General features: G+C 47.2%; 3 protein-coding genes across 3 annotated transcripts; 2 read left to right on the plus strand and 1 right to left on the minus strand.

Annotated features, from left to right (window-relative positions):
* Positions 1-3,545: 3,545 nt before the first annotated feature.
* On the minus strand, positions 3,546-9,170 carry LOC311045086 (tyrosine-protein phosphatase non-receptor type 23-like; the record flags this gene model as incomplete). Its single annotated transcript, XM_084056894.1, has 1 exon — positions 3,546-9,170. One exon carries the CDS (start codon positions 9,168-9,170, stop codon positions 3,546-3,548), a length of 5,625 nt encoding a protein of 1,874 aa, XP_083913020.1.
* A 1,563-nt stretch (positions 9,171-10,733) lies between these two features.
* On the plus strand, positions 10,734-12,203 carry LOC311045192 (UDP-N-acetylhexosamine pyrophosphorylase-like; the record flags this gene model as incomplete). Its single annotated transcript, XM_084056997.1, has 1 exon — positions 10,734-12,203. One exon carries the CDS (start codon positions 10,734-10,736, stop codon positions 12,201-12,203), a length of 1,470 nt encoding a protein of 489 aa, XP_083913123.1.
* A 1,290-nt stretch (positions 12,204-13,493) lies between these two features.
* On the plus strand, positions 13,494-14,060 carry LOC311044870 (5-demethoxyubiquinone hydroxylase, mitochondrial-like; the record flags this gene model as incomplete). Its single annotated transcript, XM_084056682.1, has 1 exon — positions 13,494-14,060. The coding sequence occupies exon 1, from the start codon at positions 13,548-13,550 to the stop codon at positions 14,058-14,060; it is 513 nt and encodes a 170-aa protein (XP_083912808.1). The 5' UTR covers positions 13,494-13,547.
* Between the last annotated feature and the right edge of the window lie 1,074 nt (positions 14,061-15,134).

A 15,134-nucleotide genomic window follows, 5' to 3' on the forward strand; every position in this document is an offset into this window, starting at 1 on the left:
TACTGAAAGTAGTTGGAAAATAGAATATGTTTTTGGTAACTGCTCTTGTCTATTTCAAATGTTTTCAAAAACATTCTTGAGAGCAATGTTTAGCTGTAAATGACATTGTGTGTTTGTTTACATGGCTGCCATGTTGGATACGGCACAAAATCAAGAAGCACAGCAGGTGCTCTGAGCCTTTGATTAGACAGCGTTATCTGAATAATTATTCAGTAATGACACAGTGATTCAGTCAATCAGAATCAAGCATTCAACCAAGCCGTGTAATAAACAATGATACAGTGACCACTGAATGTAAAAAGGTCTTGTAGGAATTGAACCTTGGCATAGATGTCACAGACACAGTCTTTCTACAGTGACTACATGAGCACTCCTCCTTCCAACACTGCTCTCTGCTGCTCTTAATGAAAGGGTTGAATACAAATGATTCGTTGTGAATTCAAACCAACGCGCTTTACAATGCATGTCTCTGACATACAGTATCTCTGTGGCACAGGAGGACTGCAGGTTACTGTGACAAATTATCTATGGGGAAAAAGAGGAAGACTCACACATTTTTCTAAACGCAATTAAATATATATCTATTGGACCAATGCTTTTTCAGGCTCTCACCAACAAATTGTGAACAAAGCCAACACTTGTGATGAAAACTACAGTATCTAATAAGTAAGTGTTGTGGGTTAGAAACATAACATGACCACATTTTCTTTCAGAAGATTTCACACTGTTACACAATTTCAATACTGTATAAAGATTATTAGGCCTTAAGTTTGAACTTATACACTAACACTATACATTTTCATATTAGATAATACGTTTTTACTTCTTGTACCTCAATTTTCAAGGAAATGGAAATTCTACCAGCTAACCACATTTAAAAAAAACGTTCCACTGAACATAATACACAGGGTTTGCAGATTCATACAACATTCTGTCCTGGGCTTCATTGAAACATGTGGCCAGAAGACAGGAACAAGACATCTCTCACTGCTTGCTGGGCTAACTGGCTGGGTGACAAGCAGCAATCCAACTAAAGTAAACTCAAGTAAAGTAAATGTACAGTAGGCAGGCTTAATGCTGCATGTGGTAGCTGCAGTGTATCATTGACAGAGGCTGGTGAGAGCGATAACAATATTGAGTGGTTCGCCTGCGGTCGTCCCATCACTACTTTGTCTTCAGCTGGATAATGCTCAAGCTGGCGTCCCTAATTTTGGCATAGATATCCATGTTCTTAATTTATACACGTTGTCTGCAAGTGTTGCACAGCCGAAATAGCACATCTGCTATTTCGGTTCCCACACTGCTAACCCAAATCCCGAAGGTCATCCTGTAGACAGCCATGGAGTGTGGGTGAACCCAGTCCCCTGGCACCAAACTCAGAAATGCTCTCTCTTACTCTTGATAGAAACAAGAACAAAAAGTTACAGAGACAGAACAGAGAAATGGAGGCAGGAGAAACAGAAGAGATTTAGCTTGAAGCTTGTTGAGAAAGATACCCGGACTGTGTGTACTGTATGTATATGCGTGAATGCACGCATGTGCACGCGGACGCAAGCGCACACGCACACACGCACACGCACACGCACGCAGAGGAGGCTACGGCAGTCCGCTGTTGCAGGAAGCTGGTATTAAAGAGCAGTGATGGCTGCCTTCCAGGGTGGATGGGAAGAAGAATTCCAGGGTGGATAGGAAGAATGAATGCAGCCTGTGGGTTGATGAATGAGGTTGGCCAGCAGCACTAGGACCTGGGAGAGAGGGGGAAGGGCGCTGGAACAGGCTGGAGCATGAATAGTGACAATGCTGGAAGGAGAGAGTGGCCTGGCCAAGAGCAGATTAACTATAGCTGTCGCCTAGAGCCTCCCTGCTCCACCTCTCACCACCCAAGACATGAAAGGGGAGAAGGTGATCTGTAGCACAGGTTTTCAAAGTGGGGGTCGCAGCCAATTGGAAAGGAAGAGGAAAAAGAAATCATTACACAGTATAATACGCTCACCACACTGTAACACGATGCGTTGTGAGCTTGTAGATCAGCTATTCTTGGTGAACAGAATTCATATAGAGGGAAAGAAGGACCAGACTATAGAACCCTGGGCGACACCGGTCAACGAAGTATAGGGTTTAACTGGTTTAACGTCACAGCAGAAGTCTGGTGTGAAAATAGAAAAGCGATCTGTCTGCTCCCACGTCGTCTTCTGTGGTACTATTCTGGGAGAGATTGTGATGCTGGCTGCTACCATGACGAAGCTGTCATTCCCTAATGACAATCTGCTTAACAGCGGCGAGTACCACGCACGCACGCACGCACGCACGCACGCACGCACACACACACACACACACACACACACACACACACACACACACACACACACACAGAGCAGTCAGCCCACAAGCAGTTGGGTCGGTGGCTGACTTATGGTGTTATCTTTTTAAATTGGCCTCTCTAGTGCGTCTGATAAATCAACACATAGGTCATTAAATGGCTCATTATCCTCCTAATATGATTCATGGTCAGTGGAGGAAGTGGTGATGGTGTTGGTGGGGGGTCACGACAGCGTGTACCAATGTACGATGTTGAGAGCCACGTCTGATTTATGGTCTGACAGCCTTGGATGCCTGCTGCGCCGGTCAGCCAGCGTGTTCAGTACAACATCGACGCATGTCGATGTTTTAGATTGACCTCAACTATTTCTTTCTTTCTTTCTTTCTTTCTTTCTTTCTTTCTTTCTTTCTTTCTTTCTTTCTTTCTTTCTTTCTTTCTTTCTTTCTTTCAACAAATAATGAGAACGATGCAAGTCGTTCAATTTATACTGCTACGCGGCTCAAACGCTATAGAAGCGTTTTTCTACCGCGTTCTCAGACCCATGAGCATTTCTACCGCGTTCTCAGAGAATTTCTACCGCGTTCTCAGACCCATGAGCTGACAGATATGAATATGATACAGATATTTGTGATTTTTTGTTTCTCGGAAACCGCGTTGGACCATCCAAATTGCCGTTTCGGATGCTGTCCGAGTTATGCCCGGGACACATTTCGGGTGACAGATACAGACAGATACACAGAGAATCCTTAAATTATAAATACAGAAGATGTAGTGTGAATTAATAAGATAACACAGGTTCTTCTTTATATATAATAATGATAATACAGGTAGGTATAGGTAGCGTACACAATTCCTGAAATTATAATTCACAATTACATTGAAGTGTTCAGTGAAAATTCCAAAAGCCCTGGCTATTCCCAAAGGACATGAACATTTTAGAATGTGAACAGAGCTTCTGGGTAAGCATGGCAGAGCTAGAGCGTGCCAAGTTTGCCAAGTTAATAAAGAATAATGAGGATAGCGTAACTGGGCACACACTAACAAGGCTCCAGAGCTGAAGCTATATTTAGTATTTTATGGAAGAAAAAAATACTGTTTTACCATAGCAATGACTAGGCTATACGTAACGCAAAAGGGGGGGTTCCTCTACTGGGTACGTAAGTCTGCAAGTTCCTCCTTCCCTTTAGGAGAGAAATGCTAAATGTTAGCCAACAATGGGTGTGTCTCAGCTCTTGTTGAGACCCCAGAGTGGGTCCAGGGTGCTGAGTGGGTCGTTCACTGTATCCTGACCCTGTAGACCTTGGCCTTCAGCCGGATGCAGGAAGCTCTGCTTGGTAACCCGTCTCCCCCTGCCCCTTTCCTCCATGGAGAAGGCTTCAGGTGTCAGGGAGGCCAGCAGTTCCAGGGATGAAGGAACCGGGGCAGAGGAGAGAGGAGGTGGATTGAGGTTGGGAAATGCGTTTGGGATCGGTTGGTGGCTGGATGTAGGGGAAGATGGTGGGGAGGCCTGATCCATGTCAATGGGCGGTGGGGAATTCACTTTCATTGGGGAACTGGAGGGGTTGGAAAGTGGTGAGCTGGAGGTGAGCTGGGCTTCTATGGGTGATGAGGGGTCCTGGGCTGGATGGACGTCCCCTACCAGAGACACGTCAGGTGGTGGCATGGTGGAGCCAGGGGCACCAGCATCTATGGCAAGATTAGCAACGGTGGCTAGGATGCAGCTGATAGGCATGTCTCCTCCGAGGACAATATCATGCTGTGACTCCTGTCTGGAGTAAGGCTTCGTGGCTGCAGGGTTGGCGGACTTGCTGCAGGGGACGTTAGTGACACCATGACGCTGGAGGACCTGCTCTGCATGCTTCAGAACAGCCTCATAGCAGAACTTTAGGTGGAGCTTTTCTTGCAGCATGTTCTTCCTTTGCTGTCTCATCTTTTTCACCAGAAGAGGCAGGTCTGGCATTCCATTCCCAGCCTCCAGCTCCTGCAAGGCTGCATACAGTAGGCAGAAGGCCCCGGTGCGTCCCACACCTGAGATGCAGTGCACCACAATGGGAGAGTGTAAGGGCCTCTGATGGAGGTAGTGTCCATGAACCTTCTGAATGAACCAAAGCAGGTTACCTTTACTGTCAGGTAGACCCAGTTCAGGCCAAGAGGTAAACTGGAGGTGGATGACTGTGCGTTTCAGGCTCTGGTCGTTATACTGGAGGCTTATATTGCGCTCAACGTGGGTGGGTGCGGTCTTCTGTGTAGTAAGGGTGAGTGTGATCAGTCCTTGAGAGAGCTGCTGGCCGCACTCTGTCGGAAAGTAGCACGGAACCTTTTCATTGTCCAGTTCCTGTTCTGACACCAGCATGACCACCAGTGACACCTTTTGTTCGTACACCATCAACCAGAAGTCGGCTGCCGTGTTAGTGAGAGGAGCCTGTGTGGTAATGAGTCGTGGGCAGTAAGGCGACAGCTCCTCCACATAGCTCGCATTGATGTAGTCATCTTTGCCTGAGTGCAGTACCACACGGTGGATGTCATAGGGCATGATGTCTTGGTGACGGTTCTTCATGGTGTAGCAGCGGGCGATTGCGATGGACAGCTGCTGGGCATCTTTCTCCTGCTGGTCATGGAGCTCTTTCCAACGGGCGTCCAGCACAGACAGACCTCCCTCATGTTCCGAGGGGTGTTCAAGGGATTCTACCTGGGCCCGGTAACGTTCTAGTTCATCATGGAGGTGGGCAACGCACTCTGGGCCTTGATAGGGGTCACTCTGGGTTAATAAGATGTCTTTAGCGCTCTTCTTGCGCTGCTCCCAATCCTGAGCGTCAGCTTTGATGGGTTGGAGGACGTTGGCGGGGACCTTGGCACCTCTGGGTTGACTTTCAGGACTAGAGAAGAGGTCATCTGTACTGGAGTTGTGGTGCGTGAATAGGGAGATGGAAGAAGAGAAAGTAGAAGCAGGGGTGAATGGAGGTGAAGCTGCACCTCCTGGGGTGGGAGCTAGACAGGGTGTCTGCTGAGAGGTCAGTCCCAGAGAGGTGAGAGCAGGAGAGGATGAAGGGGAGGGTGAGGGAGGGATGGTGTTAGGTGGTTGGGTAACTGGGGTACCTCCAGGAGAGGACCGGATCATGTGTTGTGTAGAAGAGACCTGTGGACCATGTATGTCCATGTCGGTAGGTTGCTGCCGGGCACCAGGTGGACCGCTAGTCCCTGGGGCAGCAGCGTTCATGGTGGAGGCTGGGTGCTGCTCTGGATAGGTCATGGGTCGGTGAGCCTGAGGAATCAGAGGACCCCTCCCTAGATTTTTAATTTCTGACTGTAGAATCTGAGTCTGAGGTTGACTGACCACTTGCATGAGCTGCTGGAGCATGGTATGTGGTATGATGGGTTGACCAGGATGGGGGTGATGTGGTGACGGTGAGTTGAGTTGCATTTTTTGCACGGAACTCCATGGTCCCTGACTGCTGGGGCCAATACGAGGCTTATGTGGAAGCAGAGCAAGGCTTTCCCATCTAGCCTGCAATGGCTGATTAGATGTCATGTACACATTCTGTGAGATTGGGGGGAACACCTGACTTGTGGGTGGCACTGGCTGTCTGGGACCGGATGCCATTTGCTCTCCTCGAATCCTTTGCAGCATGTTTGGCAACTCTTGGCTTGCAGTGTGCATGTATGGTTGAGATACAGGTGGCATGACCTGAGCAGTTGGAGGTATTTGAGGGTGGACAATGTGTGGTAACACCTGGCCCTGAGGAGGCCTTGGCATGGAGCCTGGCATCATGTGGGGATGCTGCAGGGGGAGGTAGCCCTGTTGTGACTGATAGCCTCTGAGTATTTGAGACTGTAGCTGGTAACCATGTTGAGGATGTGGCTGAGGTTGACCAGGGAATGTTTGCTGATACTGCTGGGGAAGTATACCTGGTCTCTGTTGTGGAGGCATGTAATGAAATGTGTAGCCCTGTTGGGCCTGTCCAGGCCCAACAGGAGCAGACACATCCCTAGCCTGGTATCCCTGGAGTGGCTGTTGTTCTGTGGGTTGGGGGTACTGTCGCTGCAGTTGGGGTGAGGAGCCTGGGCCTTGTATGAGCACCCCTGCCTGCGGCATGAATGGGGGATATGCTGGCATCGGTGGTGGTACAGTGTAGCCAGAGGAGGCTGCAGGCGGCACAGGAAGGAGAGGAGATGGAGTGTAGCTGGGATTAAGGGTCTGGATGGTACTGTGAGTGTCAACTGTAGTGGTGGAGGGTTGGACAGGAGCAGGGGCCACTGTTCCAGTTTGAGGGGCTTGAGCAGTTGTGTGATACCCTGACACTGGTACCCGGGATGACATCTGGGGAGACACCTGAGGGGGTATCTGGTGGGGCATCTGAGGCATGGGTGCATGTGGTAGGGGCCCTGAGCCCCTACCAAACTGAGCGATTCGTGGCAGGAACTCTGGCGAAGGTAGATTGGCAGGAAAACAATGGCCATTGACACTGGCCAGGGGGAGGGATGTGTTGATGGCCAGGCTGGCACCAAGGGGTGCTAGGATGGTCAGTGGGTTGGCTAGACGAGCACCAGTGGTTGAAAGGGAGGGGGGTTCGGGGAGGAGGCTGTGAAGCTCCCTGGGAAGATGTCCTTCCTCCAGTGTCTGGATGGCTGGATTGAGCTGTGCCAACTCTGGGTCGTCCTGGCTGAAGCAAATTGAGCCATCATTTGAGCCCTTGGACTGCAGTGAGGGCTTGGCCCTGATGGGCCGTGGTGAAGGTTTTTTCTGTGCAAACCATCTTTTTGCTTTCCGTTTCTCCGTCCTAGTTGTACAGAGTTCTCTGGCTTTCTGCAGCAGGCGTGTTGCCTTGGCTTCTAGGTCTTCATAGAACTCCTTACCTTCCTGCGATTTTTTCATTAGGTCATCGTAGGATTCATAAGAGGCCACAAGTGTCTGGACGGTGGTGTTCCACTGCTGCTTTGTCTGACACAGGCCTTTGCGGACCGAAGCAAATTGGACATTTGTCTCAGTCAGGGCCGTCAGGATGTTCTCCTGGGCTGCCAGGTTCTGGTCGATGTACAACTTCACTTGGTCATACTTTTTCAGCTGCTTCTCAAACACGTGCTTTATGTCAGCTCGTTCAGTGGTGACCAGTGTAGAAGTTATGTCATCCTGCCTGATGAGTTCACGGACCTGTTTCTCCAGTGAGCACCTCTGATCTCTCATCTCCTGCACCTTCCCCAGGATTCGCTTCATGCTTTGGATTCCTGCTACCTCCTCTTCAGTGAGCTGTGGCTTGGGGAGGGCATCTCTCAGGCTATCCAGTGGTCCCCCAAGCAGACGCAGGTTGCTGATGTGAAGGTTCATGGCGCGGTGGAGCTCTGTATTGGTGAAGCTGGCCATGTTGTGAGCCTCCATGTACTTCTCCAGGTCCCTGCGGATCTCAGCCAGAGCTTGAGCCTTTGCTGGCGGGTGCACTTCTGCTTGCATATTAGCCTCACCTTCTATCAGCACATCCTGGATCTCCTTCAGTATGGCCTCCACGTTGGTGAAGACACTCGAGAGGACTTTCATGGACTGAATCAGGCTCTTGGCAGTGTCTGGCCTGACACTGAGAGCAGCACACTTTTCCATCAAAACAGTAGGTATTTGGTTGTACATGTCCAGGTTGTCCTCTGACCCTAGCTCAAGCCCCAGTGATTCCATGAATAGCTTGAGGGTGTCATTCTTGCTTTCTATCTTGGCCATGATGTCCCGTAGCAGCTTTGCCTTCTCCTCACTGTAAAGAGAGGAAGCCTCATGGGCTACCATGGGTACTAGCTTGGCAAACAGGTCAGGTCCTGTGACACTGGGATCAGTGGGGTTGACTGGCAGGGCCTTCACCAGGCAGGCACGTTTGACTGTGCCCAGTGTCTCCAAAGAAGGAACTGTCTCATGATAGATAAAGTCGTTGTCTGTCTTAGCAGAGTTGAACTTGCCCTCAGTGACATCCATGGAGACTCTCAAGGCCTCATGAACAATGTCAGGCTGACCCTTAGCCAGTTTGATGGCTTCATTGAGTTTGCTCAAAGAGCTTTGCAGGTAGGACAACCGCTCTCCATGGTTCTGCTGTTCCTCAGCTTGTTTCCCCATGTGGAGGTGTGCAATAGCAGCAAAGTAATATACCTTCACGGTGACCAACTTCTTCCAGCCCTTCTGGCTTTTGCCCAGGATGGAGGCGATCTCTGAGTTCTCCAGGGCCCTGCGGGCTTCCTTATAGTAATCCATCACCTGGGCACTGATGCGTGCCACCAGGAAGCTATTTGTGTTGCCCAACATGGACTTCTCCAGGAGACACTCCTGGGCCTGGGCCAGCATGAGACTGATGTTTAGCCTAAGAATCTGGTCACTCATATCCACACTGAAGTTGTGGCTAAAGTGGTCTCTTAGGTATGTGAAAGCCCCAGCCGAGCATTGGAAGTGTGTGCATGAAACTTTCATCCCCTCCTCAGACACCCTACTATCCATGGCTCCCAACACTGAATGCAGAGCACCTATGTTGTACAGGATACAGGCTTGCTCATAGCTAATGTCATCATGGGTGACCGTCTTTCCAGAGATCTCTTTCCATGAAATTGGCACAGCAGCCTCCTGGCCCGGACCCAGAGGCACGCGGCTTTGGAGGTAATGCAGTTGACCAAAGTACTTCCTCAGTGAGTTGCATCCCTTAGAATCCTTGGTCGCATTCACCGCACTCTGTCTTAGTGCTTTTAGTTCATTCAGCTGCTCATTATAATTGTATGGATTCTCCCCATAGGTCTTTAGGATAAACTGATGGACGGACAGGATAAACTGGAACTCCCCGGCCTCTTTCAGATCAAAATGGAACATCGGCATGCGGGGAACTGCCTCCATTGCGGCTGATTTACAGTCTTCACTGGTGTCGATCTTAATATCAGACCAGTCTCTGTATAAGTGTTTCTGCTTTTCCCCAGAACATCTTCAAACAATTGTGTCATGTTCCAATTTATACTTCGACCGACGTCAGTCATCTATGACATATCTATGAAATGTGACTCCATATTTGGTATTTAGCCTTCCATTATAACATATAGAAGTTAAAAGAAAAGGGGAAAAAAAGTATGCTTTCGGAAATTACTGAGCAACAATATAGTGTTTATTCAGTAACAGGGATCTCCCCATCTCTCCAGTTCTTTGACGAATAGAACATTTTCAGGGCGGGATACCAATTTGATCCCTCCTGACAAAAACATTAATTAAAAAAATCTATCTATATTCTTTTCTGTTCTTAACAATTAACGATTATTACATTTTCGTTTTGTTTCTGTTCCTAGTCAGATATTGTTATTTTCTGGCTTTCGTTTTTCGTTCCTCAAATTATATTGTAATAATAATTATACTATATTCATTTTATTTCCATCCCATCAAACACTTTAAAGAGTAGGATGTCAAACATCATACCATGAAATTATCCTTTGGGGGCAAAGCGCGCGCACACACACACACACACACACACACACACACACACACACACACACACACACACACACACACACACACACACACACTTAGCTCTGCACATTCCACGACTATGGCCAAATGATGGCATCATACACTCATTTGGGAATGAACCAATCAGGCAGACCTTCACACTGCGTGCGTGCGTGCGTGCGTGCGTGCGTCGGTGCGTGCGTGCGGGTGCGTGCGGGTACAACTACTCCGTGCTTGAAAATACCCTTACTAGAGCTCTCACTTCTAACTCTGAATATCAAGTGGATCTCTGCTGTAGGAGGCAGGAATAGAGACTAATGACTAAGACTCTGCTGCCATTTTGCCTAAATGTGTTTTAGTAGAAAAGCATCAATCACAATAGACTCTTTGTCTCCTGTAGTGAATGTCCCCTTCATAGACGTGCATCATTTAAAAGCCACAGTGTTGTGACTGTGGGCTTTCCATCTTAGTAAGAGGTAGACGAGAGCACTGGCCACAACCATGTCTGGCAAACAATGTTCATCATGTTATTTTGAAGCTGGTCTTCACAGGAAAGTAACCAACAGTACTTCCATAGATGAGCTAAATACAGAACTTGTTTAGAGCAGAGAAAACTATGTGGAATAAACATAATGTATCAATAAAGATAGCTGAAATTAAAACGTGTGTTTGCTTTTAAACATGGCATGTCTGTGTACAATTCCATCAATCTGTGTGTGCACACACATACATGCATATCATGCATATCTGTCTCTTGACATGTCCAAATATGAAGATGAGTGACGTCACTGTACGATGAGTGACGTCACTATACTGATTTCATACAGTAGACTGGCCTCCAAGTACTCTGACAAACGGGTACTGACGTCATAGTACTGATGACACACACATACACTAGCCTCCAAGTACTTGCTAACCTTTACAAGTTGGAAGAGAGATAACTGAAAGCCCAGTCGAAATCCTATCATGGACCTAAGCAATGGGGGACAATTAGCCCACAGGCTTGCTGAAGCTGGCCAGTCTCATCTCCTGCAATTCTGGAATGAGCTGACCCCAGAGGAGCAGCATAACATGACCACTGAACTGGAGGCAATGGAATTTCAGGAGATCAATGGATTATTCAAGAATGCCATGGGGACGTCCAGTGGCAACAGCCATAAGTTGGACTCCTGTATGGAACCTGTGCCCAGAGACGTGCTTGGCAGTGTAATGCGAGACAAAGGGTGCCTCAAACACTGGGAGGCCCAAGGTACGCACTGCATTTCCCAGAATAAGGTTGCTGCCTTGCTCCTGGCTGGGGGGCACGGAACCAGGCTGGGTGTCTCTTATCCCAAGGGCATGTACGACGTGGGTCTTCCCTCCCACAAGACCCTCTTTCAGCTCCAAGCTGAGCGCATTCTGAAGCTGCAACAGTTGGCTGAGCAGAAGCACAAGACTAAGTGCTGTATTACCTGGTACATCATGACCAGTGACAGGACGATGGAATCCACCCAGGACTTTTTCTCCCACCACAACTTTTTTGGCTTGAACAAGAATGATGTCATCATCTTCCAGCAGGGCATGCTACCAGCCATGGACTACAATGGAAAGATCATTCTGGAGAGCAAAGGAAAGCTGTCCATGGCACCAGATGGTAATGGAGGCTTGTACAGGGCACTGGGGAACCAGGGCATCATCGACGACATGGGCCGTAGGGGGATCGAGTACATCCACGTGTACTGTGTGGACAACATCCTGGTCAAAGTGGCCGACCCAGCCTTTGTCGGTTTCTGTGTGCAGAAGGGGGCAGACTGTGGGGTTAAGGTAGTAGAGAAGACCAACCCCACAGAGGAAGTGGGCGTGGTCTGTAAGGTGGATGGGCGTTACCAGGTGGTGGAGTACAGCGAGATCACCCTGGCAACTGCAGAGAAGCGCTGCACCGATGGGCGACTGATGTTTAACGCCGGCAACACTGCCAATCACTTCTTTACCCTGCCCTTCCTCAAAGACATTGTGCAGAAGCATGAACCTCAGCTGCAGCACCACGTAGCCCACAAGAAGATCTCCTACGTGGACACACAGGGACGGCCAATCAAACCAGACAAGCCAAACGGGATTAAAATGGAAAAGTTTGTCTTTGACAGCTTCCAGTTCGCCAAGACATTTGTGGTGTATGAGGTGCTGAGAGAAGACGAGTTCTCTCCCCTCAAGAATGCAGACAGTCAAGATGGTAAGGACACACCCACAACAGCCAGACACGCCCTCATGTCACTCCACCACCGCTGGGTTCTCAACGCTGGGGGGCACTTCATCGACGAGAGCGGCACTCGCGTGACCGTCACACCCGGCCCGAAGGATGGCACAGATCTGCCAATGAAATGTGAGATCCCCCCACTGGTGTCATATGGAGGGGAGGGTCTGGAAGAGAGTCTGGGGAGAACAATATATAATAAATAATAAGTAGTGTGGTAACAACATTAGTATACTCCCCCGCAACCTGAACACGATCATTCACCAGCATAACAACCCCAGCAATAATAATAACCCCCACATACACTTGCACGCATATACACACACACACACACACACACACACACACACACACACACACACACACACACGGACAGTGTTGCAGAGAAGATTCTATAAAGGAGTTTGTTTTTTCTTTGGTTGGGAGGGTTGAATGACAAATCTAGGAATTTTAAAAGAAACAGAAAGATGTACATACAAATAATTTATCTTAACCAACTCCATGTTTAATTACTACAACTGTACAGGCGGCAGAAAATGCATTGACATGGATTGTGTTTTCATCAGTTTCAGCCATTCTTTTTTTCTCCCCACCATGTTGTTAAGGACAGTGATGCACTTGACTTTCTCATTGCTTCGCTTTCATTTGACATTATTCATTGAACTGTGGTTGCAACTGCCAAACTGAAAAACCGTTTGGCGTTTCTTATTCCTGTCCACTCTAATAAATGACACCTGCATTATATACTCACTATCATCCTAATTCATTTTCCTGTAGAAACAATTGCAGACCGAAGAAAATCAACTTGATTCTGTTTTGCTTGATACAATTTGTTTTAAGTTGTTTTTCTTATGTGCCGTCAGTCTGTTTACTGAGGAAGAGCATTGGAATATTTCATGTTTTAATGTTAATTTGTTCATACCTCCACAATTCTCTCAACCTTGTGTATATCTCATAAAAGCAAGTCAAGCATGTCTGCATGGGGCTGTATGCTTCATCAAGCTGGGAACAAGCAGATCCACGATCTATCTATATTTATAATGTAATTCACGTAATCTGTGTGTGTGTGTGTGTGTGTGTGTGTGTGTGTGTGTGTCTACTATCTCTTCTATTGCACTCGGCCGATGCCCATTGGGAACTATGGTTGCAGTTATGCAATACCCGTTGTCAGGGTACTCATTGTACATGTCTGTATGTGTACCTTTTATGTCCATATATGGAGATCTCGGTATAATACGTATGTCCGCCTGTGTCTTATTTATGCCCATATATGGAGATTGCTGTATCCGTCTGGCTGTCCCTTTTATGCTCATATATGGAGATCACATGTGATGTCATACTGTAGCTGACTGACCTCATGACTGACTGGCAAGATATTTAGACACATTTAAATGTTTCTAAATGCTTTCTTATTGCCCTGCAAGAGTGCATGCAGAATGTCAATTATCTCGGTAATTCGGCAACATTTGACATTCAGACGAGGTCACATCTTGGTGAGTTTGCGGGGTTATAGTGTGCTTCCACCCCCTCGAGATGGTGAAGAGAAGTCAATGTTGGACAGAATGTTACGGGTGGACCATGCAGGCGAATATGGTGCAAACCGTATTTACGCCGGCCAGATGGCAGTGTTGGGAAGATCTCAAATGGGACCTCTCATCCAGCACATGTGGGATCAAGAAAAGAAACACCTCGCAAAATTCAATGAAATCCTGGGTGAGAACAGAGTTCGCCCAACATTATTATTACCCCTCTGGAACGTCACTGGGTTTGTCTTAGGTGCATCCACAGCCCTGCTGGGAAAGAATGCGGCCATGGCATGCACTGTGGCTGTAGAGGAGAGCATCGCTGAGCACTACAACAGCCAGATAAGAGCTCTGTTGAAGCAGGACCCAGACAGATACTCGGAACTCCTCAAATTATTAAAGGAATTCCGAGATGAGGAGCTGGAACATCATGATATAGGATTGGAGCATGATGCTGAATCTGCACCTGGATACTGGATATTGAAGAATACAATACAGCTTGGTTGCAGAGTCGCAATATATGTTTCTGAACGTGTTTAATTGTGACTTCCCTTTTCCCTAATGCAATCTTGAACATTTTAATGTACTTTGTACAAAGAAACAACCGGGAAGCTGATCATTCAAAACAAACTTCTGCTGTTTTGGAACCGACATAAAAAAATAATAATAATAAAGACATTTTATTCTGGCCTACAGTAGCTCTTCTGTGAGGCTATAAGGAGTGTGACAGGTTGGTATCACATACATGATGGAAAACACAACTACTGTACTCTATGCCTAACTAATTTAACCATCTAGGTGTCTTATATGGAAGCACATGATCTACAGTATCCTGTATCGTCCGTGGCAGTCGAGGTCTACGTGCAGCTCTCTGCATGTTAGAAAGTGTAAGGTTATATTACAAACTGTCCTTATATGGGCATATTTGTCTAGACACACGCACAGACAGACAGACAGACAGACAGACATTCTTGTCTGTTTCTATAAGAAAGTGCAGATGCAAAGGTGGACTGTGGAGGACACCCTGACGCCAATACCCAGAGATAATTATATAAAAAAATACACAAATAACTCCACCTATGCTTGTCTCCTCTTTCTATCCTAACTAGTGTTGGGCCGTAACGCGTTGCTATTAAACACGTTACTGTAATAATAATATTTTTCCTAGCAATGAGTAATACTGAAATGGTATAGTAATTAGATAAATAATAATAATATCTAATTACTATAACATTTCAATAAAAATATTACAGCAGTTAAACTTAAACCCCAAACAGTTACTCGTTACAATTCTCCATTGGTGGAACTGCTGGTCAAAGACGTAGCCTGTGTGTCGTGTGATTAGCATGTGGTCTACACTGATACCAACTCGTTTTCTCGTTAATACAATGACTAACCATGTCTCTTTTCAAACAGATGTCACTTATATTGACCAAATGAATCAAATGCTAAAGTCATAAAGCCAGAGCACTTCCATCACTATAAATCAGATTGTTTGGAACTTACAGTAACAGTAGTGTTCATGTAGCCTGGCATTGGCCAGACTGATAACGTGGATTCACTCTCACGTTCCTCCCCGGTATCAGTCTGGACTTCGGCCCATAGGGAGCGAGT

This window comes from Gymnoscopelus microlampas (assembly GCF_963454915.1).
Source record: "Gymnoscopelus microlampas genome assembly, chromosome: 1".
NCBI classification, from domain to species: Eukaryota; Metazoa; Chordata; class Actinopteri; order Myctophiformes; family Myctophidae; genus Gymnoscopelus; species Gymnoscopelus microlampas.